The 25,972-nt window shown below is 50.1% G+C and overlaps 1 protein-coding gene across 1 annotated transcript in view; it reads left to right on the top strand.

Annotated features, from left to right (window-relative positions):
• Positions 1-20,612, top strand: part of LOC129815108 (S-adenosylmethionine mitochondrial carrier protein-like) — an 83,133-nt gene extending 62,521 nt beyond the window's left edge. The window contains exons 7-10 of the mRNA XM_055868482.1: positions 11,966-11,988; positions 15,125-15,196; positions 17,199-17,270; positions 20,535-20,612. Of these exons, the coding sequence (XP_055724457.1) occupies positions 11,966-11,988; positions 15,125-15,196; positions 17,199-17,270; positions 20,535-20,612 (245 nt within the window). The remainder of the gene's footprint in view (positions 1-11,965; positions 11,989-15,124; positions 15,197-17,198; positions 17,271-20,534) is intronic.
• Positions 20,613-25,972: the final 5,360 nt, after the last annotated feature.

Raw genomic sequence — 25,972 nt, 5'->3', positions numbered from 1 at the left:
GGATCGACGGGGGCGAAATTCAGAGTGCCCGCTCCCCGTCCAGTAGACAGTGACATTGACTTCCTCTCCCTGTAACTTCCTGTGTTAGCTGATGGTACGAGAGCTTCTGGTCAGCGGGGTGGTGGCACCGGGATCCTCATCTCTCCCAAGTGGTCATTCTCTCTTTCTCCCCTTACCCATCTGTCTATCGCCTCCTTTGAATTCCATGCTGTCACAGTTACCAGCCCTTTCAAGCTTAACATCCTTATCATTTATCGCCCTCCAGGTTCCCTTGGAGAGTTCATCAATGAGCTTGATGCCTTGATAAGCTCCTTTCCTGAGGACGGCTCACCTCTCACAGTTCTGGGTGACTTTAACCTCCCCATGTCTACCTTTGACTCATTCCTCTCTGCCTCCTTCTTTCCACTCCTCTCCTCTTTTGACCTCACCCTCTCACCTTCCCCCCCTACTCACAAGGCAGGCAATACGCTTGACCTCATCTTTACTAGATGCTGTTCTTCCACTAACCTCATTGCAACTCCCCTCCAAGTCTCCGACCACTACCTTGTATCCTTTTCCCTCTCGCTCTCGTCCAACACTTCCCACACTGCCCCTACTCGGATGGTATCGCGCCGTCCCAACCTTCGCTCTCTCTCCCCCGCTACTCTCTCCTCTTCCATCCTATCATCTCTTCCCTCTGCCCAAACCTTCTCCAACCTATCTCCTGATTCTGCCTCCTCAACCCTCCTCTCCTCCCTTTCTGCATCCTTTGACTCTCTATGTCCCCTATCCTCCAGGCCGGCTCGGTCCTCCCCTCCCGCTCCGTGGCTCGACGACTCATTGCGAGCTCACAGAACAGGGCTCCGGGCAGCCGAGCGGAAAAATGGAGGAAAACTCGCCTCCCTGCGGACCTGGCATCCTTTCACTCCCTCCTCTCTACATTTTCCTCTTCTGTCTCTGCTGCTAAAGCCACTTTCTACCACTCTAAATTCCAAGCATCTGCCTCTAACCCTAGGAAGCTCTTTGCCACCTTCTCCTCCCTCCTGAATCCTCCTCCCCCTCCCCCCCCCTCCTCCCTCTCTGCAGACGACTTCGTCAACCATTTTGAAAAGAAGGTCGACGACATCCGATCCTCGTTTGCTAAGTCAAACGACACCGCTGGTTCTGCTCACACTGCCCTACCCTGTGCTTTGACCTCTTTCTCTCCCCTCTCTCCAGATGAAATCTCGCGTCTTGTGACGGCCGGCCGCCCAACAACCTGCCCGCTTGACCCTATCCCCTCCTCTCTTCTCCAGACCATTTCCGGAGACCTTCTCCCTTACCTCACCTCGCTCATCAACTCATCCCTGACCGCTGGCTACGTCCCTTCCGTCTTCAAGAGAGCGAGAGTTGCACCCCTTCTGAAAAAACCTACACTCGATCCCTCCGATGTCAACAACTACAGACCAGTATCCCTTCTTTCTTTTCTCTCCAAAACTCTTGAACGTGCCGTCCTTGGCCAGCTCTCCTGCTATCTCTCTCAGAATGACCTTCTTGATCCAAATCAGTCAGGTTTCAAGACTAGTCACTCAACTGAGACTGCTCTTCTCTGTATCACGGAGGCGCTCCGCACTGCTAAAGCTAACTCTCTTTCCTCTGCTCTCATCCTTCTAGACCTATCGGCTGCCTTCGATACTGTGAACCATCAGATCCTCCTCTCCACCCTCTCCGAGTTGGGCATCTCCGGCGCGGCCCACGCTTGGATTGCGTCCTACCTGACAGGTCGCTCCTACCAGGTGGCGTGGCGAGAATCTGTCTCCTCACCACGCGCTCTCACCACTGGTGTCCCCCAGGGCTCTGTTCTAGGCCCTCTCCTATTCTCGCTATACACCAAGTCACTTGGCTCTGTCATAACCTCACATGGTCTCTCCTATCATTGCTATGCAGACGACACACAACTAATCTTCTCCTTTCCCCCTTCTGATGACCAGGTGGCGAATCGCATCTCTGCATGTCTGGCAGACATATCAGTGTGGATGACGGATCACCACCTCAAGCTGAACCTCGGCAAGACGGAGCTGCTCTTCCTCCCGGGGAAGGACTGCCCGTTCCATGATCTCGCCATCACGGTTGACAACTCCATTGTGTCCTCCTCCCAGAGCGCTAAGAACCTTGGCGTGATCCTGGACAACACCCTGTCGTTCTCAACTAACATCAAGGCGGTGGCCCGTTCCTGTAGGTTCATGCTCTACAACATCCGCAGAGTACGACCCTGCCTCACACAGGAAGCGGCGCAGGTCCTAATCCAGGCACTTGTCATCTCCCGTCTGGATTACTGCAACTCGCTGTTGGCTGGGCTCCCTGCCTGTGCCATCAAACCCCTACAACTCATCCAGAACGCCGCAGCCCGTCTGGTGTTCAACCTTCCCAAGTTCTCTCACGTCACCCCGCTCCTCCGCTCTCTCCACTGGCTTCCAGTTGAAGCTCGCATCCGCTACAAGACCATGGTGCTTGCCTACGGAGCTGTGAGGGGAACGGCACCTCAGTACCTTCAGGCTCTGATCAGGCCCTACACCCAAACAAGGGCACTGCGTTCATCCACCTCTGGCCTGCTCGCCTCCCTACCACTGAGGAAGTACAGTTCCCGCTCAGCCCAATCAAAACTGTTCGCTGCTCTGGCACCCCAATGGTGGAACAAACTCCCTCACGACGCCAGGACAGCGGAGTCAATCACCACCTTCCGGAGACACCTGAAACCCCACCTCTTCAAGGAATACCTAGGATAGGATAAAGCAATCCTTCTGCCCCCCCCCCCCCCCCTTAAAAGATGTAGATGCACTATTGTAAAGTGGCTGTTCCACTGGATGTCATTAGGTGAATGCACCAATTTGTAAGTCGCTCTGGATAAGAGCGTCTGCTAAATGACTTAAATGTAAATGTAAATGTTTCCAGTTGCAGCCCCAGCCCCTCCTTCTTTCATCAGTCTATCCCTGAGCTCCAGACCACAGCCCTCTCATAGAGGGAGAGAGTGTGTGTATGTGAAAGAAAGAGGAGTAGTAGAGGAGAGAATGAGAGAGGGATTAAGTTAGAGGCTCCTCAGAAACCAGGGCCTGGCTATACACTTCTACCTGCATCTCTCCACCCTACCTCCATCTCCAACACTCCATCTCTACCTCTCCATCTCTCCACCCTACCTCCATCTCTCCACCCCTCCATCTCTCCACCCTACCTCCATCTCAACCACTCCATTTCTACCTCTCCATCTCTCCACCCTACCTCCATCTCTCCACCCTACCTCCATGTCCACCACTCCATCTCTACCTCTCCATCTATCTACCCCTCCATCTCTCCACCCTACCTCCATCTCCACCACTCCATCTCTACCCCTCCATCTCTCTACCCTACCTCCATCTCTCCAACCTACCTCCATCTTTCCACCCCTCCATCTCTCCACCCTACCTCAATCTTTCTACCTCTCCATCTCTCTACCCCTCCATCTCTCCATCCTACCTCCATCTCTCTACACCGCCATCTCTCCACCCTACCTCCATGTCCACCACTCCATCTCTACCTCTCCATCTATCTACCCCTCCATCTCTCCACCCTACCTCCATCTCCACCACTCCATCTCTACCCCTCCATCTCTCTACCCTACCTCCATCTCTCCAACCTACCTCCATCTTTCCACCCCTCCATCTCTCCACCCTACCTCAATCTTTCTACCTCTCCATCTCTCTACCCCTCCATCTCTCCATCCTACCTCCATCTCTCTACACCGCCATCTCTCCACCCTACCTCCATGTCCACCACTCCATCTCTACCTCTCCATCTATCTACCCCTCCATCTCTCCACCCTACCTCCATCTCCACCACTCCATCTCTACCCCTCCATCTCTCTACCCTACCTCCATCTCTCCAACCTACCTCCATCTTTCCACCCCTCCATCTCTCCACCCTACCTCAATCTTTCTACCTCTCCATCTCTCTACCCCTCCATCTCTCCACCCTACCTCCATCTCTCCACCCTACCTCCATCTCTCTACCTCTCCATCTCTCCACCCTACCTCCATCTACCACCCCTCCATCTCTCCACCCTACCTCCATCTCCCCACCCCTCCATCTCTCCACCCTACCTCCATCTCTCCACCCCTCCATCTCTCCACCCTACCTCCATCTCTCCAACCTACCTCTACCTCTCCACCCTACCTCGATCTCCACCCCTCCATCTCTCCACCCTACCTCCATGTATCTACCCCTCCCTCTCTCCACCCTACCTCCATCTCTATAGCCCTCCACCTCTCCACCCTACCTCCATCTCACCACCCTACCTCCATCTCTCCACCCTAAATCCATCTCTCCACCCTACCTCCACCCTATCTCCCCCCTACCTCCATTTCTCCACCTTACCTCCATCTCCTCTCTGCCTCTGTCTCTCCACCCTACCTATACTTCTCCACCCTACCTCCACCTCTCCACCTCTCCATCTCTCCACCCTACCTCCATTTCTCCACCCTACCTCCATCTCCTCTCTACCTCCGTCTCTCCACCCTACCTATACTTCTCCACCCTACCTCCATCTCTCCACCCTACCTCCATCTCTCCACCCTACCTACATCTCTCCACCCTACCTCCACCTCTCCACCCTACCTCCATCTCTCCACCCTACCTCCATCTCTCCTCTCTACCTTCATCTCTCCACCCTGCCTCCACCTATCCACCCTACCTCCATTTCTCCACCCTACCTCCATCTCCTCTCTACCTCCGTCTCTCCACCCTACCTATACTTCTCCACCGTACCTCCATCTCTCCACCCTACCTCCATCTCTCCACCCTACCTCCATCTCTCCACCCTACCTCCACCTCTCCACCCTACCTTCATCTCTCCACCCTACCTCCATGTCTCCACCCTACCTCCATCTCTCCACCCTACCTCCACCTCTCCACCCTACCTCCATCTCTCCACCCTACCTCCATCTCTCCACACTACCTCCATCTCTCCACCCTACCTCCACCTCTCCACCCTACCTCCATCTCTCCACCCTACCTCCACCTCTCCACCCTACCTCCACCTCTCCACCCTATCTCCATCTCTCCACCCTACCTCCATCTCTCCACCCTACCTCCATCTCCCCACCCTACCTTCAGCTCTCCACCCTACCTCCATCTCTCCACCCTACCTCATCTATCCATCCTACCTCCATCTCTCCACACTACCTCCATCTCTCCACCCTACCTCCATCTCTCTAGCCCTCCATCTCTCCACCCTACCTCCTTCTCTCCACCCGACCTCCATCTCTCCAACCTACCTCCACCTCTCCACCTCTCCACCGTACCTCCATCTCTCCACGCTACCTCCATTTCTCCACCCTACCTCCATCTCTCTACCCCTCCATCTCTCCACCCTACCTCCATCTCTCCACCCTAACTCCGTCTCTCCACCCTAGCTCCATCTCTCCACTCTACCTCCATCTCTCTAGCCCTCCACCTCTCCACCCTACCTATACTTCTCCACCCTACTTCCATCTCTCCACCCTACCTCCATCTCTCCACCCTACCTCCATCTCTCCACCCTACCTCCACCTCTCCACCCTACCTCCATCTCTCCACCCTACCTCCCTCTCTCCACCCTACCTCCACCTCTCCACCCTACCTCCACCTTACCACCCTACCTCCATCTCTCCACCCTACCTCCATCTCTCTAGCCCTCCACCTCTCCACACTACCTCCATCTCTCCACCCTACTTCCATCTCTCCTCTCTATCTACGTCGCTCCACCCTACCTAGACTTCTCCACCCTACCTCCATCTCTCCACCCTACCTCCAGCTCTCCACCCTACCTCCATCTCTCCATCCTACCCCCATCTCTCCACCCGACCTCCATCTCTCCACCCTACCTCCACCTCTCCACCTCTCTACCCTACCTCCATCTCTCCACCCTACCTTCACCCCTCCACCCTACCTCCATCTCTCCACCCTACCTCCACCTCTCCACCCTACCTCCATCTCTCCACCCTATCTCCATCTCTCCACCCTTCCTCCATCTCTCCTCTCTACCTCCATCCCTCCACCTTACCTCCATCTCTCCTCTCTACCTCCATCTCTCCACCCTACCTCCATCTCTCCACTCTACCTCCATCTCTCCTCTCTACCTCCATCTCTCCACCCTACCTCCATCTCTCCTCTCTACCTCCATTTCTCCACCTTACCTCCATCTCCTCTCTACCTCCGTCTCTCCACCCTACCTATACTTCTCCACCCTACCTCCACCTCTCCACCCCTCCATCTCTCCACCCTACCTCCATTTCTCCACCCTACCTCCATCTCCTCTCTACCTCCGTCTCTCCACCCTACCTATACTTCTCCACCCTACCTCCATCTCTCCACCCTACCTACATCTCTCCACCCTACCTACATCTCTCCACCCTACCTCCACCTCTCCACCCTACCTCCATCTCTCCACCCTACCTCCATCTCTCCTCTCTACCTCCATCTCTCCACCCTGCCTCCACCTCTCCACCCTACCTCCATTTCTCCACCCTACCTCCATCTCCTCTCTACCTCCGTCTCTCCACCCTACCTATACTTCTCCACCGTACCTCCATCTCTCCACCGTACCTCCATCTCTCCACCCTACCTCCATCTCTCCACCCTACCTCCACCTCTCCACCCTACCTTCATCTCTCCACCCTACCTCCATCTCTCCACCCTACCTCCATCTCTCCACCCTACCTCCACCTCTCCACCCTACCTCCATCTCTCCACCCTACCTCCATCTCTCCACCCTACCTCCATCTCTCCACCCTACCTCCACCTCTCCACCCTACCTCCATCTCTCCACCCTACCTCCACCTCTCCACCCTACCTCCATCTCTCCACCCTATCTCCATCTCTCCACCCTACCTCCATCTGTCCACCCTACCTCCATCTCCCCACCCTACCTTCAGCTCTCCACCCTACCTCCATCTCTCCACCCTACCTCATCTATCCATCCTACCTCCATCTCTCCACACTACCTCCATCTCTCCACCCTACCTCCATCTCTCTAGCCCTCCATCTCTCCACCCTACCTCCTTCTGTCCACCCGACCTCCATCTCTCCACCCTACCTCCACCTCTCCACCTCTCCACCGTACCTCCATCTCTCCACGCTACCTCCATTTCTCCACCCTACCTCCATCTCTCTACCCCTCCATCTCTCCACCCTACCTCCATCTCTCCACCCTAACTCCGTCTCTCCACCCTACCTCCATCTCTCCACCCTACCTCCATCTCTCTAGCCCTCCACCTCTCCACCCTACCTATACTTCTCCACCCTACTTCCATCTCTCCACCCTACCTCCATCTCTCCACCCTACCTCCATCTCTCCACCCTACCTCCACCTCTCCACCCTACCTCCATCTCTCCACCCTACCTCCCTCTCTCCACCCTACCTCCACCTCTCCACCCTACCTCCACCTCTCCACCCTACCTCCATCTCTCCACCCTACCTCCATCTCTCTAGCCCTCCACCTCTCCACACTACCTCCATCTCTCCACCCTACCTCCATCTCTCCTCTCTATCTACGTCTCTCCACCCTACCTAGACTTCTCCACCCTACCTCCATCTCTCCACCCTACCTCCAGCTCTCCACCCTACCCCCATCTCTCCACCCTACCTCCATCTCTCCATCCTACCCCCATCTCTCCACCCGACCTCCATCTCTCCACCCTACCTCCACCTCTCCACCTCTCTACCCTACCTCCATTTCTCCACCCTACCTCCACCCCTCCACCCTACCTCCATCTCTCCACCCTACCTCCACCTCTCCACCCTACCTCCATCTCTCCACCCTATCTCCATCTCTCCACCCTTCCTCCATCTCTCCTCTCTACCTCCATCCCTCCAACTTACCTCCATCTCTCCTCTCTACCTCCATCTCTCCACCCTACCTCCATCTCTCCACTCTACCTCCATCTCTCCTCTCTACCTCCATCTCTCCACCCTACCTCCATCTCTCCTCTCTACCTCCATTTCTCCACCTTACCTCCATCTCCTCTCTACCTCCGTCTCTCCACCCTACCTATACTTCTCCACCCTACCTCCACCTCTCCACCCCTCCATCTCTCCACCCTACCTCCATTTCTCCACCCTACCTCCATCTCCTCTCTACCTCCGTCTCTCCACCCTACCTATACTTCTCCACCCTACCTCCATCTCTCCACCCTACCTACATCTTTCCACCCTACCTACATCTCTCCACCCTACCTCCACCTCTCCACCCTACCTCCATCTCTCCACCCTACCTCCATCTCTCCTCTCTACCTCCATCTCTCCACCCTGCCTCCACCTCTCCACCCTACCTCCATTTCTCCACCCTACCTCCATCTCCTCTCTACCTCCGTCTCTCCACCCTACCTATACTTCTCCACCGTACCTCCATCTCTCCACCCTACCTCCATCTCTCCACCCTACCTCCATCTCTCCACCCTACCTCCACCTCTCCACCCTACCTTCATCTCTCCACCCTACCTCCATCTCTCCACCCTACCTCCATCTCTCCACCCTACCTCCACCTCTCCACCCTACCTCCATCTCTCCACCCTACCTCCATCTCTCCACCCTACCTCCATCTCTCCACCCTACCTCCACCTCTCCACCCTACCTCCATCTCTCCACCCTACCTCCACCTCTCCACCCTACCTCCATCTCTCCACCCTATCTCCATCTCTCCACCCTACCTCCATCTCTCTAGCCCTCTACCTCTCCACCCTACCTCCACCTCTCCACCCTACCTCCATCTCTCCACCCTACCTCCATCTCTCCACCCTACCTCCATCTCTCTAGCCCTCTACCTCTCCACCCTACCTCCATCTCTCCACCCTACCTCCATCTCTCTAGCCCTCTACCTCTCCACCCTACCTCCATCTCTCCACCCTACCTCCACCTCTCCACCCTACCTCCACCTCTCCACCATAGCTCCATCTCTCCACCCTACCTCCTTCTCCACCTCTCCACCCTACCTCCATCTCTCCACGCTACCTCCATTTCTCCACCCTACCCCCATCTCTCCACCCTACCTCCATCTCTCTACCCCTCCATCTCTCCACCCTACCTCCATCTCTCCATCCTACCCCCATCTCTCCACCCGACCTCCATCTCTCCACCCTACCTCCACCTCTCCACCTCTCCACCCTACCTCCATCTCTCCACCCTACCTCCACCTCTCCACCCTACCTCCATCTCTCCACCCTACCTCCACCTCTCCACCCTACCTCCATCTCTCCACCCTATCTCCATCTCTCCACCCTTCCTCCATCTCTCCTCTCTACCTCCATCCCTCCACCTTACCTCCATCTCTCCACCCTACCTCCATCTCTCCACCCTATCTCCATCTCTCCAACCTACCTCCATCTCTCCTCTCTACCTCCATCTCTCCACCCTACCTCCATCTCTCCACTCTACCTCCATCTCTCCTCTCTACCTCCATCTCTCCACCCTACCTCCATCTCTCCTCTCTACCTCCATCTCTCCACCCTACCTCCACCTCTCCACCTCTCCACCCTACCTCCATCTCTCCACCCTACCTCCACCTCTCCACCCTACCTCCATCTCTCCACCCTACCTCCACCTCTCCACCCTACCTCCATCTCTCCACCCTATCTCCATCTCTCCACCCTTCCTCCATCTCTCCTCTCTACCTCCATCCCTCCACCTTACCTCCATCTCTCCACCCTACCTCCATCTCTCCACCCTATCTCCATCTCTCCACCCTACCTCCATCTCTCCTCTCTACCTCCATCTCTCCACCCTACCTCCATCTCTCCACTCTACCTCCATCTCTCCTCTCCACCTCCATCTCTCCACCCTACCTCCATCTCTCCTCTCTACCTCCATTTCTCCACCTTACCTCCATCTCCTCTCTACCTCCGTCTCTCCACCCTACCTATACTTCTACACCCTACCTCCATCTCTCCACCCTACCTACATCTCTCCACCCTAAATAAATCTCTCCACCCTGCCTCCACCTCTCCACCCTACCTCCATCTCTCCACCCTACCTCCATCTCTCCACCCTACTTCCATCTCTCCTCTCTACCTCCATCTCTCCACCCTGCCTCCACCTCTCCACCCTACCTCCATTTCTCCACCCTACCTCCATCTCCTCTCTACCTCCGTCTCTCCACCCTACCTATACTTCTCCACCCTACCTCCATCTCTCCACCCTACCTCCATCTCTCCACCCTACCTCCATCTCTCCACCCTACCTCCACCTCTCCACCCTACCTCCATCTCTCCACCCTACCTCCACCTCTCCACCCTACCTCCATCTCTCCACCCTATCTCCATCTCTCCACCCTTCCTCCATCTCTCCTCTCTACCTCCATCCCTCCACCTTACCTCCATCTCTCCACCCTACCTCCATCTCTCCACCCTATCTCCATATCTCCACCCTACCTCCATCTCTCCTCTCTACCTCCATCTCTCCACCCTACCTCCACCTCTCCACCCTACCTCCATCTCTCCACCCTACCTCCATCTCTCCATCTCTCTAGCCCTCTACCTCTCCATCCTACCTCCACCTCTCCACCCTATCTCCATCTCTCCACCCTACCTCCATCTCTCCACCCTACCTCCATCTCTCTAGCCCTCTACCTCTCCACCCTTTCTCCATCTCTCTAGCCCTCTACCTCTCCACCCTACCTCCATCTCTCCACCCTACCTCCATCTCTCTAGCCCTCTACCTCTCCACCCTACCTCCATCTATCCACCCTACCTCCTTCTCTCTAGCCCTCTACCTCTCCACCCTACCTCCATCTCTCCACCCTACCTCCATCTCTCTAGCCCTCTACCTCTCCACCCTACCTCCATCTCTCTAGCCCTCTACCTCTCCACCCTACCTCCATCTCTCTAGCCCTCTACCTCTCCACCCTTCCTCCATCTCTCCACCCTACCTCCATCTCTCCACCCTACCTCCATCTCTCTAGCCCTCTACCTCTCCACCCTACCTCCATCTCTCCACCCTACCTCCATCTCTCTAGCCCTCTACCTCTCCACCCTACTTCCATCTCTCCACCCTACCTCCATCTCTCTAGCCCTCTACCTCTCCACCCTACCTCCATCTCTCCACCCTACTTCGATCTCTCTAGCCCTCCATCTCTCCACCCTACCTCCATCTCTCCACCCTACCTCCACCTCTCCACCCTACCTCCATCTCTCCACCCTACCTCCATCTCTCTAGCCCTCCATCTCTCCACCCTACCTCCATCTCTCCACCCTACCTCCACCTCTCCACCCTACCTCCACCTCTCCACCCTACCTCCACCTCTCCACCCTACCTCCATCTCTCTAGCCCTCCACCTCTCCACCCTACCTCCATCTCTCCACCCTACCTCCACCTCTCCACCCTACCTCCATCTCTCCACCCTACCTCCATCTCTCTAGCCCTCTACCTCTCCACCCTACCTCCATCTCTCTAGCCCTCTACCTCTCCACCCTACCTCCATCTCTCCACCCTACCTCCATCTCTCCACCCTACCTCCATCTCTCTAGCCCTCTACCTCTCCACCCTACCTCTACCTCTCCACCCTACCTCCATCTCTCCATGGTCCAGATCCAGTAAATCCCGTCCTGCCCGTGTGGATGACATGATGTCATACAGCTGACCTCAGGACAGCGGGAGTACTAGCATTGCTCTGCTGTGAAATAGGGATATGCTCATGACATCATTCACTTTTCCAATGAGTTGTGTTATGGATTGCACCATGAGAAACATTGTGACCTTTGACCATGTAAAGCCACAGAAAAGTCACAACTCCAAAGGAAGGGACATAGTTCATTTGGTTGTGTACCAGGAATAGTCTTGTCATTCTTACCAAGGTGTTTGATAGGCTTTTGGTCTGACATTTTCTTGTCTTCAAGATTATTTGAAAGAGTTGTTATAAATATTACATATTGATTGATAATGACAGGTTGTATTTATCACATTTCTGTTTTTCTTTATTTTCCAATCACATTCTCTCTGGTCCAGTTCCACTGTGGGAGTATGTAACGGTATGCATCCTCCTCTCTGTCTCTTTGTGCTGTAATTTGTCCCTGTAATGATGGTGCAATAAAGTCATAATAGGCTGCTTATGTTCTGACACATTTACAGCTGAGTCGGCCCTACTAGGCCATATCTCCTGGACAGTACAAAATAGGAAATTACACCCTCGTTTAATGGGTCACCACGGCTACAATCAAATGGAGCTGCAATTAGTCATCCACTTCTAGCATGGTTAACCGTCTCTCTCTCCCTCTCTCTCTCTTTCTAGCTCTCTCTCAACCTCGGTCTCTCTTCCTCCTTCTCTCCATTGTCTGGCCCTGGACACACAAAAGCCATTTCTCTTTGAAAAGACAGCATTAGTGAGGGTGACATCATGTCTCCGGGTGCGGGCTTCAGAACATTCCATTAACATTAGGCCCATATGGGCAGCACAGCGTGGACAGATCAGGAGGGGAGGGAGGGGGGACAATGGGCCACACAGCTGTGGGGGGAGCAGGGGACGGAAGTGCTCCAGAATAAGACGTATCATTCACAAGCCCCTCTTTGTCACCCTCTCAAAGGCCTGCACTCCAGGCTATCTGCACACAGTCGTTAGGGAAGAGTTCAACTGGACAGGCCAGCTTTGGAATCTGGCCCTTCTCCACCTTTTCGCTCTCCTCTCCCATCCTCTCTTATCTCCTCTTGCCTCTCACCCCTCTCCTCTCCCCTAACAGCCTGGGTAAATTGCAGTCTCTCCTTGAGATCCCTGACCTAAAAAAAAACACAAACGTGTAGAGGGGACAATAGAGTGAAACTCAAGAAAAATAAAACGAATAGCTAGCTAACATTTATAGGTCTTTTTTGGCTGTTGGGAGAGCCAGGAGACTGTGTGAGTTTATATGTGTGTGTCTGTGTGTGGCATTCTCACCCTGAGCTCCACATCTGCTCCGGGGGTAGAAATGTGCTGCGTTACAGCCTTTTATTTCTGTTTCATACGGAGCCAGCATCACAGCCAGCACAGAACAGCTGTCAGCAGACTCCAAGAGCTCCTCACACGTCACCCAACCAGTACAGATCAGCAGAGCCGGGATTCATTCCACTTGCACACTATGGGATCAATCTATACTGAGAAATGTACACACAACTCAAACGTCCATGCTAATATCTCACTGACATCATTGCATGATTTTCAGTCAAACTTGCACACATTAGGATTTAGCCCCCTGTAAATCACATTCTCTCAACAAATTAACCAGAGCAATCACCAAACCCACACGGCATGCCCTCTGACCACAAAAACACCACCAACACACACATGTCGGGTCCCCCTCCCATAGCCCACCAAACCAACACAGCTTATTATCACTGATGTAGTATGTAATCATTACTAAAACCATAAGACTGAAACACACCACATAAGTCTAAGGGACCACACACACACATGAGCGCACACACACACACACACATAGAGGAGAATGAGAAGGAGGTAGGTCTATTCTCCATGACCAGGCAGATTTACCTCTAATCGTTATTCATGAAGGAGAAGAGAGAGAGTTGAGAGGCTTCCCACCACACATACAGGCCTTTGATGTGGAAAACAAAGTCTCCCTTTTAATCTGCAACCTAATGGAATACACATGACACACCCCAACCATGTACTGTACTTTGACAGCTCTCCCACCTCTCCACACTGTGCAAGGGTGTTTTGGGGTTTGTGTCTTTGTGTGTGTATTTGATCTGAGTGTGTGTACTGTATGCGTGTACTTGTGTGTACATGTGTGTGTGCATGTTTATGTGGTGTGTGTGTGTGTGTGTGTGTGTGTGTGTGTGTGTGTGTGTGTGTGTGTGTGTGTGTGTGTGTGTGTGTGTGTGTGTGTGTGTGTGTGTGTGTGTGTGTGTGTGTGTGTGTGTGTGTGTGTGTGTGTGTGTGTGTGTGTGTGTGTGTGTGTGTGTGTGTGTGTGTGTGTGTGTGTGTGTGTGTGTGTGTCTGTGTGTGTGTGTGTGTGTGTGCGTGTTATAAAGAGGGCATGTATGCTAAAGATTAAGTTTGCATGGGGATTCATATTTGCAATTATTCCATGCTGTTCCTCAATTGCAGCAATCATCCCTGCTTCATCTATTCTAGAGCAACCAAACTATCACAATGTGTTTTCAAGAAGGACCAGGAATTATCTGTAGTCCTTGGGCAGAACCTGCAGCCCAACTTAAACCAGAACTCTATGCCAGAATCCAACACATTCCAACAGCATTCAGTCCTGCCATGCCCACCAGCGTTGGGGAGGGAATGATTGTTGTTTTACAGCAACTCCAAACAAGACAAGTATAGGTTGTGTAATTAGCTAGGGGTGAGGTATTGTGTAATTAGCTAGGGGTGAGGTATTAGTTGAGGTTCCAGTTCAACCTGTTTTATAGGACGTTGGCCCAGCTAGCGCCTCATGTTACACTATTTGAGCATCAACACAGAAATATGGAACACAGAGGCCTGAGCTGGTCCAAATCCATAAGCTCCATGGTGAATATTGAACAAATATTGTTTCTTAACTCTGGCAAGATAGCATAGACTGCAGACAGTTCTCTTCAGCTGGGTCCATTCTGTTCCCTGTTGACTTGGATGAGACTTAACCTCCATTAACATGATAATATAAGTGCTTAGCTTCTCTTCTCCAAGTAAATGATTATGTTCTCATATTATGAGTACAGTATAACTTTATCAGCCAGGCCTTTTCTGCTGAGCTAAGGAATTTTGGGGACCTTTACTGCAGTCCTCGTCTCTGGGACTTTTTTTTATGTCTTCCCCTTTCTCCTTCCCCCTCTCTTTCTTGTCCTGTAATGTGCTTGGGAAAAGAGTGAATGACATCACTCCAAAGACGGAGAAGAGTACACAAAAATAGCTGTGCCATTTGGTTCCCAGCCCCAGGCCGATTCCGATGAGGTTTGAGATGTTTTTAATGCGCCTGATAACTCTTAGAACCAACCCTCTCTCTCTTTAACTCTTTCTAATTCATTTGCTCTCTCTCTCTCTCTCTCTCTCTCTCTCTCTCTCTCTCTCTCTCTCTCTCTCTCCCTCTCTCTCTCTCTCTCTCCCTCTCTCTCTCTCTCTCTCTCTCTCCCTCTCTCTCTCTCTCTCTCTCTCTCTCTCTCTCTCTCCCTAGCTCTCACTCTCAGACTCAGTGGTCATGGAGGCAAGGTCACACACCCTTTTTTTGGCAGGCTGCAGTGTGCGGAGCTTTTGCAGGTGCAGAGGATTATATGCTGCTTTGGGAAAGGCAGAGAGAGAGGGATGGAGGGGAGGTTGGATGGTAGAGGGCCAGGAATATAGAAAGTTTACCGAAGCCACATTCCTGTAGAATTCCACACAGGTTGCCTCAGTTGGCACAGTCTTTCACTTGCGGCACAGGTCTGAAAATAAAAGAAACGGTAGAAAAAAGATAAGGTACTGGTTTGATTGATTGTTTTTGCTGTAGATAGGGGTAGAGTTATTGGTCGATTGACTCAGACCGTCAGTAAGTGCTCCACACTTACAGGGCTAGGTTTCAGTGTTGTGTCTCAGAACAGATGAGCATCAGGGGCCCAGAGGACAGGAGGAGAGGAGGAGGAGAAGAGAGGAGAGACCATGAGAGGGGGATAAGGGCCTGCCCTTGGGACTGGGGCCTGTGCAGCTGTCTGACCCCCTGAGCAGTGAGGCCTGTAGCGGAGAGAGGGAGGTGGAACGAAAGAGGGAGAGAGCGGTGGAGAGTGTGAGAGAGTGCATGAGTAACAGAGAGAGAGACCGATACAGACACAAAGAGGGAGACAGACACAGAGAGTAAGAGAGAGAGACAGAGAGAGTTGGGCCATAACTCTTGAGTACCGGTATGTGTGACAGGCCAGACAGAAAGCAGATTGATGGGAGCTGTGGGTTGGGTTGGGGCTGAGGACACTGCACCCTGAGGACCAGAGACATGGACATAAGCCACCCCACCTGGTATTAACACACACTGGGGATAAGGGGGGGGGGGGGGGGGGGGGGGGGGGTAGAGGAAGAGATTGATTGAGAGGTGAGGAGCAAGCCAGAAGTAAAGAGGGAATAAGAGAGGAGCAGTGGTGTAAAGTACTTAAGTAAACATACTTTAAAATACTACTTAAGTTGTTTTTTGGGGTATCTGTACTTTACTTCACTATTTATATTTTTTGACAACCTTTAGTTTAACTTCACCACATTCCTAAATAAAATATTGTACTTTTTACATACATTTTCCATGACAACCAAAAGTACTAGTTACATTTTGAATTCTTAGCAGTACAGGAAAATGATTGCATTTGATTTGCATTTAACCTTGATCGTAATGTGGATGCATTCATGTGATTTTACTCCAGTTCAAGAGCCCAAATGTATCAGATTTGCATGGATACCATGAGGATATAGTAGTATCCAGTATGTTTTATTAACACAGAGTCTACAGTATCCTTGGAGAGGGTTGGGCAAGTAAAGCTTCCTTACACCGGCGAAAATGAAGTCAAAGAAGTCTACTACGCACTCCCAGCTAGTCAAATCCATACAAATTCTCCATACAGTGCTTAACACAATGGTGAACGTCCCCATGCATTCAGAAAGGGTTTTTGGAAACCTATAACATTTACATGTATGACATTTACATGGCCAAGCGTCTGTCAGCTCCTCTCCCTCACTGCTATTCAGTAGCACATATGTCCCTGTTTACTGACACCAGTTACTATGTAGCGTAGACTGGAGGATAGTCAGTCAGACAGAGACACACTGAGGGGGTAAAGGGGATTTTGCAACTCTTCTCCCCCTCCTCTCCTCTTAATGGGAACATCCTTGGAACCTTCAGCACACAGGGCCTCCAACTTGGCCTGGGTTTGGGTAGAGGGGGAGATGAGTGGGGTAACAACTCTTCTAGCTGTGCATAAAGAAGAGCAGCCATGGATGGGAGGAGAGGGGTGCTACTGACAGACTGAGACAGACAGTGTGTGTTTAGTGAGGCGTGGGCCTCAATGTGACAGTGGAGCTGGAGGAGAAGTGCATCTGGTCCAGGAATGGGGATGGGCCTGTATTGGGGAAACACATATTTTGAGAGTCTCAATGTATCCTATTGAATCATGAAATGTAGCCAAATATTAGATTGATGTCAATTCTGGTAATATTGCATAGGAAGGCCATAACAGAGCTTTTATGTATTTGTCATTAGAGAACAGAAATGTTTGCAGTGCACTCATTTTGTGTGTATGTGTGTGTCAGTTATGCGCTGGAGTAGAAGCGTTGGTCACTAATCCTCTGGACGTGGCTAAGAACAGGATCATGTTGGACAAGGTAAGACCCACACCACACACCACACAGGCCAGCTACAATACTGTTCAACACTGCTGTCTGTCTGTCTGTCTGTCTGTCTGTCTGTCTGTCTGTCTGTCTGTCTGATGCCTCAGATGGAAAGCCCCACAGTGAACTGCAGTTCCTTAATGTAGTCAAAGCTCAGAAGAGATGCACTCCCATGGAGAGCGGAACAGAGTAGGGTTACTCAGGGACAGTGGTGACACGCACATTCCCTCTGTGTTCTGCACAGCCCAGTGTTGAATGGACAGTGTTCCGTGGACATGTTTGTGTGGATAATTTAATGTTAGCTGTAGTACATCTGGACAGGCCAGAGTAGTTTCCATTGGATCAGACAGAGCAGACAGGCCTCTCATCTCTCTCTGAGAGAGCAGGAACAGAAGGCTAGTGTCATTGTATTAGCCTAGCGCTGGGCTCTGTGTGCTGGGCTCTGTGTGCTGGGCTCTGCTCGGCTTGTCCTGTCCTGGGTTTCTCTCCAGGCGTTTACTCTGCTAGCTTCTGTGTTTGTCTGACTGCCCTGATTGGTTAGTGTCTCTCTGTGTTATGTTAGTGGGGGTGTTGTGAGTTCAGGTGCACCCCCCAGCCTCCCCCGCCCCCTCTGTGTCCTTGGATAAGACAGACTGTTCCGTACTACTTTGTACTCTGTAACACTTCAGTTGGTTTGACATGGCTCTTGTGTGAAGATGCTGCATAATGTGTCATAACATTTGCCATAAACGTGTTTTAGCAGGGGTTATAAAGTTAGGGGTGAGGTCACTTTGGCTTTCATTGATGTAATATTAACTGGTTGTTAGACCAGTGCATGTTTCTGACAAGTGCTAAAACACACACACAGTGTAGCATGTTCAGAGCCTCTATAAAAAGCCATATATGATCCCCCAAAGTAGTTCATTTCCCTTCTCTCCCTCACCCTGGCCTTGCACGCCTGTTGCACAAGCCCAGACAGGACTGAGGCGTGGGGGGAGAGACAAGTAGGGGAGGAGGGAAGGAGTGGTGTTGATGGGATATGGCGGTGTTGGAGCTTGTCACATTAGTTTCCTCCTGTTGCAGATGAAAAGTTTATTTCCGTGGCTGGTTGGTTGGCAGAATGAAAGAGCTGTGTTGTGCAGAGCCAAGGCCAGGCCAGGGCAATGTTGGTTGGGACAGGGGTAGGCCTGCTGGATGCTGGCTCAGAGAGAAGTCTCGGACTGTTCCTCAGTGGCCAACTGAACCTGTAAAAACACAGAACAGGACTCTTACCACGCTGCACTGCCCACAGCCTGGCACACATAGCACTGTGCCCACTGAAACCTGTACCCACTGCTACTGTGTACAACAGGTCCCCAGTCTGAGCCTGGCACATCCCTGCCTCTGGAGCCTACTGCTATAACATGTCCCACCTTCACCCATGACTAACTTTCTGACTGACCTGCCTATGTCTACGATATGGGTTAAGGGAACTGGAGGAGGGGAAAGGAGGAACAACAGAAGCCAGAGAGATGGTACATATCCAGCAGTGAACCCCACTGCTAGAGTACACTCTTAGAAAATAAAGGTTCTATCTAGAACCTAAAAGGGATCTTTGGTTGTCCCCATTGGAAAACCCTTTGAAGAACCCTTTTTGATTCCAGGTAGAACCCTTTTGAGTTCCATGTAGAAACTTTTACACAGATGGTTCTACATGGAACCAAAAAGGTTTCTACATGGAACCAAAAAGAGTTCTACCTGGAACCAAAAAGAGCTCTACCTGGAACCATAAAGAGTTCTACCTGGAACCAAAAATAGTTCTACCTGGAACCAAAATGTGTTATCCTATGGGGACAGCCGAAGAACCCTTTTTTCTAAGAGTGTACAACAGGTCCTTAGATGCAGCAAATACATCTAGTAACAAATGTAACGAGGGGACGTGGGTTAGAGGAATGGACAGAGGGAATGAGGGGACATGGGTCAGAGGAATGGACAGAGGGAATCAATCAATCAATCAAGTTTATTTTATATAGCCCTTCGTACATCAGCTAATATCTCGAAGTGCTGTACAGAAACCCAGCCTAAAACCCCAAACAGCAAGCAATGCAGGTGTAGAAGCACGGTGGCTAGGAAAAACTCCCTAGAAAGGCCAAAACCTAGGAAGAAACCTAAAGAGGAACCAGGCTATGAGGGGTGGCCAGTCCTCTTCTGGCATTGCCGGTTGGAGATTATAATAGAACATGGCCAAGATGTTCAAATGTTCATAAATTACCAGCATGGTCAAATAATAATCAGGAATAAATGTCAGTTGGCTTTTCATAGCCGATAATTAAGAGTTGAAAACAGCAGGTTTGGGACAGGTAGGGGTTCCATAACCGCAGGCAGAACAGTTGAAACTGGGACAGCAGCAAGGCCAGGTGGACTGGGGACAGCAAGGAGTCATCATGCCCGGTAGTCCTGACGTATGGTCCTAGGGCTCAGTTCCTCCAAGAGAGAGAAAGAAAGAGAGAAGGAGAGAATTAGAGAGAGCCAAGATGTTCAAAATGTTCATAAATGACAAGCATGGTCAAATAATAATCAGGAATAAATGTCAGTTGGCTTTTCATAGCCGATCATTAAGAGTTGAAAACAGCAGGTCTGGGACAGGTAGGGGTTCCATAACTGCAGGCAGAACTGCAGGAATAAGAGCCAAATAGAGAGAGGGAGAATGTACATGTCAGCGTAGGCCTGTTCTGAGTGGGCTGTCTGTGGCCGAGGGAAAAGAAGACTTGTGGGACAAGTAAAGGAGAGAGGGGTTTCTTCTCAGCCCCTCCAATAGAAACAGGGGAGAATGAGACAAATCACATGTAGGAATCCACAGGATTCCCCTGTGATTTCACGAATAATTAGGGTCAAAAGTATTACTGCTGGACACATCACACACACACTCTTCTCCTGTCTTTACTCCCTCCATCCTCTTTTCCGTCGCTAGTCCTTCCCCTCCTCACGGTTAAAACCACTTCTCAGCCTCTCTCCACTCCTCACCCAACTCCCCCAATCAAGACCTCTGGCATAAAACTGCAACAGGTGGGGTGTGGGTGGTGGGTTGTTATGGGTGTCACATGTGCTGCCACAGATGTCAGTGAAGGGAAAGATGGGACGAGAGAGACGAGGGAAGGCGGAAGAGGAAAACTACACAGGGTGTCTGTCCAAGTGGCACAAAGTGGAGAAGACAATCCATCCATCCATCATTACGCCTCTATTTGTTAATTCTCTCTCTCACTTTCTCTCTCTTTCTCCTCTGTTCTCTCTCTCTCTCAGGCTGGGACTAGTGTAGCGAGTAGAAACATTCCACTGGTGATGCTAGATGTGTGGAAGAGTAGGGGCTTGACAGGTTGAGTATGGCCCATCACACGCTGCCGTTCTGGGGGAACCTGAGAACTAGGCTGGTGTAGCCTTCTGTTCCTATGCACACATTTCAAAAAGTGTCTCTCTTGCTGAATGACAAATGTGCTTTTCATTTCTTAAATCATTTATCTTAGCCTGTTTAAAATGTCTGACTTTGCATTATCTGATTTAAAGTGCTACCGTTCCTTGCATAATCAGGTTTGCCTGATGGTAGGAACACTAGTGAGGGGACAAATTCAGAGCAGAAACCTGAAAAAGGAGAAATAAGAGCTTTCCGGGAAACATAACTTGTCTGAACAGTCTTATTGATTAAGACATTAGTGGGGCCAACGGTAAGGTTTGTGTGGAGCTGAATGTGTGATGTGTTTATGACTTCTCCTAAAGAAAAGGCCAGGTCAGGAGGGAGTGCTGGGCTGCCAGCCCTAAACCAAACAGCCCTGTGAATAATAGGCCAATTTGTATATGAGCAGCCATCATTTAGTTAAGATCTACAGGCCTTGATGTTAATAGCAGATTTGGTTTGGGACGGGGCCAAAAACACACTCTCTCCCTCTCTCTCCCCTCCTCTCTCAGGCACTATCAAATATATATTTTTAATAGGCTGTAGTAATGGAATCTAATCAGAGTGCAATTATGTTGTTAAGAGGTTCTGATTCAACATTAACTGGCTTTTTAATAACCCAAGGGTGGTTCCTTAAACACACACGGCTGGGGAAGGAGAAGATCAGGGACGGGGAGGGCTTACTGCATGGCTCTTCTGATGCTCATGAAGCCGCCATATTTCTCTAGAGCAGATTTCCAGTAGACGAGAAGGATCCCCTGTAGAAAAGTCTCTACCCTAAGCCTTCCGGCTGCCACGGCAACCCACCCCTAATTCAAAGACTATTCTTTGATGTTTCCCCTCTTTGATATTTTGTTTATCTTTTTCTGCTATTTTTTCCTTCTCTTCTCCTCCAACTGATTATCTTAATTTACTCATAAGCCATCTGCAGTGGGAGGTTTTCTGTACAGCTGAGGGAGCAAGCACAATAATCTGTACAACATGAAGGAATTCCACAAATCCATTACCCTGATAGTGATATACACAGTCTCTTTGGGAAAACCGAAGGGGGGAAATGCAGGGCCGTGATTCCATAGGGCAAAAGACTTGGCAGTTTCGCCGGAGCATGCCTGCTACAAATTGCTGAGGCTTTAAAGCTATAATTATGGTAATAGGCCCAATTGCAGTCTAGTGAAGCCATAAAGTGCTTCCATCTGTCTGCAGTGCCCCAGAGCCCTGTGGAGCCCTGCCTGCGTACCTTACAACTGGGTTAGACCAATGTTACAAACCTCACCACACTAACCAAAACACAACAACAGCCAGGACTTCCCCACCACAACCAGAATGAAGCCAAAACACAGACAAACAATGGCAACCTGAGTTCACCAAGTCCACTCCTCTTCTCATGACCTACAGTGCCTTCAGAAAGTATTCATACCACTTGACTTATTCCATATTTTGTTATTACAGCCTGAATTCAAAATGGATTAAATATAATTTGTCTCTGACCCATCTACACACAATACCCCATAATGATAACGTGAAAGCAACATGGTTTTTGATATTTTAGCAAATATATTGAAAATGAAATACAGAAATATCTCATTTACAGTACATAAGAATTCACACCGATGAGGGATTCAAGTCTGGGCTTTGGCTGAACCACTCAAGGGCTTTCACATTCTTGTTCTGAAGCCATTCCAGTGTTGCTTTGGCTGTATGCTTTGGGTCATTGTCCTGTTGGAATGTAAACCTCAGTCTAAGGTCGTTTGCACTCTGAAGCAGGTTCTCATCAAGGATTTGCCTGTATTTTGCTCCATTCGTTGTTCCATCTATTTTTACCAGTCTCCCAGTCCCTTCCACTGAAAAGCATCCCATAGCATGATGCTGCCACCATCTTGATTCACAGTAGGGATGGTGTTAGATGGGTGATGAGCTGTGCCTGGTTTTCTCTAGACATAGCGCTTTGCATTCAGGCCAAAGAGTAAAAATGTTGTCTCATCAGACCACATAATCTCTTGCCTTATGCTCTCAAAGTCTTTCATGTGCCTTTTTTTTGCAAACTCCAGGCATGCTGTCATCTGCCTATTTCTCAGAAATCGCTTCCGTCAGGCCACTCTCCCATAAAGCCCAGATTAGTGAAGTGCTGTAGAGACTGCTGTCCTTATACCCTTCCCCAGATATATGCCTCATCACAATTATATCTCAGAGATCTAGGAACACTTCCTTGGACTTCATTGTATGGTTTCTGCTCTGACTTGCACTGTCAACTGTGGGACCTTATATAGGCAGGTGTGTTTCTTTCAAAATCATGTCCAATTTTTTTTATTTTTTATTTCACCTTTATTTAACCAGGTAGGCTAGTTGAGAACAAGTTCTCATTTACAACTGCGACCTGGCCAAGATAAAGCAAAGCAGTGTGACACAAACAACAGTACAGAGTTACACATGGAATAAACAAACATACAGTCAATAATACAATAGAAAAAGTCTATATACAGTGTGTGCAAATGGCGTGAGGAGGTAAGGCAATAAATAGGCCATAGTAGCCAAGTAATTACAATTTAGTCAATTTAGTCAGCTGTCTGAGCATCAGCTGCTCAGACAGCTGATGCTTAAAGTTAGTGAGGGAGATATAAGTCTCCAACTTCAGCGATTTTTGTAATTCGTTCCAGTCATTGGCAGCAGAGAACTGGAAGGAAAGGTGGCCAAAGCAGGATTTGGCTTTGGGGATGACCAGTGAGATATACCTGCTGGAGTGCGTGCTACGGGTGGGTGTTGTTATGGTGACCAGTGAGCTGAGATAAGGTGGAGCTTTACCTAGCAAAGGGAAGACTCTCAAGTTTTTCTGTCATGAGACTCGTCTGAAGGTAACAGGTACTGTTTTTTTTTAAAGTATGAAGTTAGTTTTGTGCCTACCCCAAACATTGGGTTAGATACAGTGCCTTGCAAAAGTATTCATCCCCCTTGGCGTTTTTCCTATTTTGTTGCATTACAACCTGTAATTTAAATATATTTTTATTTGGATTTCGTGTAATGGACATACACAAAATAGTCCAAATTGGTGAAGTGAAATGAAAAACATTACTTGTTTCAAAAAAGTCACAAAAACAAAAACGGAAAAGTGGTGCGTGCATATGTATTCACGCCCTTTGCTATGAAGCCCCTAAATAAGATCTGGTGCAACCAATTACCTTCAGAATTCACACAATTAGTTAATAAAGTCCTGTTCTGAAAGGCCCCAGTGTCTGCAACATCACTAAGCAAGGGGCACCAACAAGCAAGCGGCACCATGAAGACCAAGGAGCTCTCCAAACAGGTCAGGGACAAAGTTGTGGAGAAGTACAGATCAGGGTTGGGTAAAAAAAAAAATCCTTAACTTTGAACATCCCATGGAGCACCATTAAATCCATTATTAAAAAATTGAAAGAATCTGGCACCACAACAAACCTGCCAAGAGAGGGCCGCCCACAAAAACCAGGCAAGGAGGGCGTTAGTCAGAGAGGCAACAAAGAGACCAAAGATAACCATGAAGGAGCTGCAAAGCTCCACAGCGGAGATTGGAGTATCTGTCCATAGGACCACTTTAAGCTGAGCATTCCACAGAGCTGGGCTTTATGGAGAGTGGCAAGAAAAAAGCCATTGCTTAAAGAAAAAAATAAGCAAACACGTTTGGTGTTTGCCAAAATGCATGTGGGAGTTTCCCCAGACATATGGAAGAAGGTACTCTGGTCAGATGAGACTAAATTTGAGCTTTTTGGTCATCCATTCAGAAAATGTAGAACTAAGAACAGATATAGCCCTTGGTTCACTCCAGACTTGATTGCCCTTGACCAACACAAAACATCCTTTTGCATACTGCATTAGCATCGAATAGCCCCCGCGATACGCAACTTTTCAGGGAAGTTAGGAACCAAAATACACAGTCAGTTAGGAAGGCAAAGGCTAGCTTTTTCAAACAGAAATTTGTATCCTGTAGCACAAATTCCAAAAAGTTTTGGGACACTGTAAAGTCAATGAAAAATAAGAGCACCTCCTCCCAGCTGCCCACTGCACTGAGGCTAGGAAACACTGTCACCACCAATAAGTCCACGATAATCGAGAATTTCAATAAGCATTTTTCTATGGCTGGCCATGCTTTCCACCTGGCTACCCCTACCCCAGCCAACAGCTCTACATCCCCCACCAGCAACTTGCCCGAGCCCCCCCCCCCCCCCCCCCCACCCCGCTTCTCCTTCACCCAAATCCAGATAGCTGATGTTCTGAAAGAGCTGAAAAATCTGGAGCCCTACAAATCAGCTGAGCTAGACAATCTGGACCTTCTCTTTCTAAAATTATCCGCTGCAGTTGTTGCAACCCCTATTACTAGCCTGTTCAACCTCTCTTTTGTAAGCTGCCCCTCTCCAAAGGGGGAGACACACTAGTCACAAACTGTTATAGACCTATATCCATCCTGCCCTGCCTTTCTAAAGTCTTCGAACGTCAAGTTAACAAACAGATCACCGACCATTTCGAATCCAACCGTACCTTCTCCGCTATGTAATCTGGTTTCTGAGCTGGTCACGGGTGCACCTCAGCCACACTCAAGGTTCTAAACGATATCATAACCACCATCGATAAAAGACAGTACTGTGCAGCCGTCTTCATCGACCTGGCCAAGGCTTTTGACTCTGTCAATTACCACATTCTTATCGCCAGACTCAACAGCGTTGGTTTCTCAAATGACTGCTTCGCCTGGTTCACAAACTACTTCTCAAATAGAGTTCAGTGTTTCAAATCGGAGGGCCTGTTGTCCGGACCTCTTGCAGTCTCTATGGGGGTACCACAGGGTTCAATTCTCGGGCCAAATCTTTTCTCTGTACATATCAATGATGTCGCTCTTGCTGCTGGTGATTCTCTGATCCACCTCTACCCAGACAACACCGTTCTGTATACATCTGGCCCTTCTTTGGACACTGTGTTAACAAACCTCCAGACAAGCTTCAATGCCATACAACACTCCTCCCGTGGCCTCCAACTTCTCTAAAATGCTAGTAAAACTAAATGCATGCTCTTCAACCGATCGCTGCCCTCACCCGCCCGACTAGCATCACTACTCTGGACGGTTCTGACTTAGAATATGTGGACAACTACAAATACCTAGGTGTCTGGTTAGACTGTAAACTTAAGCATCTCCAATCCAAATGTAAATCTAGAATTGGATACCTATTTCGCAACAAAGCCTCCTTCACTCATGCTTCTAACATACCCTCGTAAAACTGACTATCCTACCAATCTTTGACTTTGGCGGTGTCATTTACAAAATAGCTTC

This window comes from Salvelinus fontinalis, chromosome 18 (assembly GCF_029448725.1).
Source record: "Salvelinus fontinalis isolate EN_2023a chromosome 18, ASM2944872v1, whole genome shotgun sequence".
Taxonomy (NCBI): domain Eukaryota; kingdom Metazoa; phylum Chordata; class Actinopteri; order Salmoniformes; family Salmonidae; genus Salvelinus; species Salvelinus fontinalis.
This window is presented reverse-complemented; position numbering and strand designations above follow the sequence as displayed.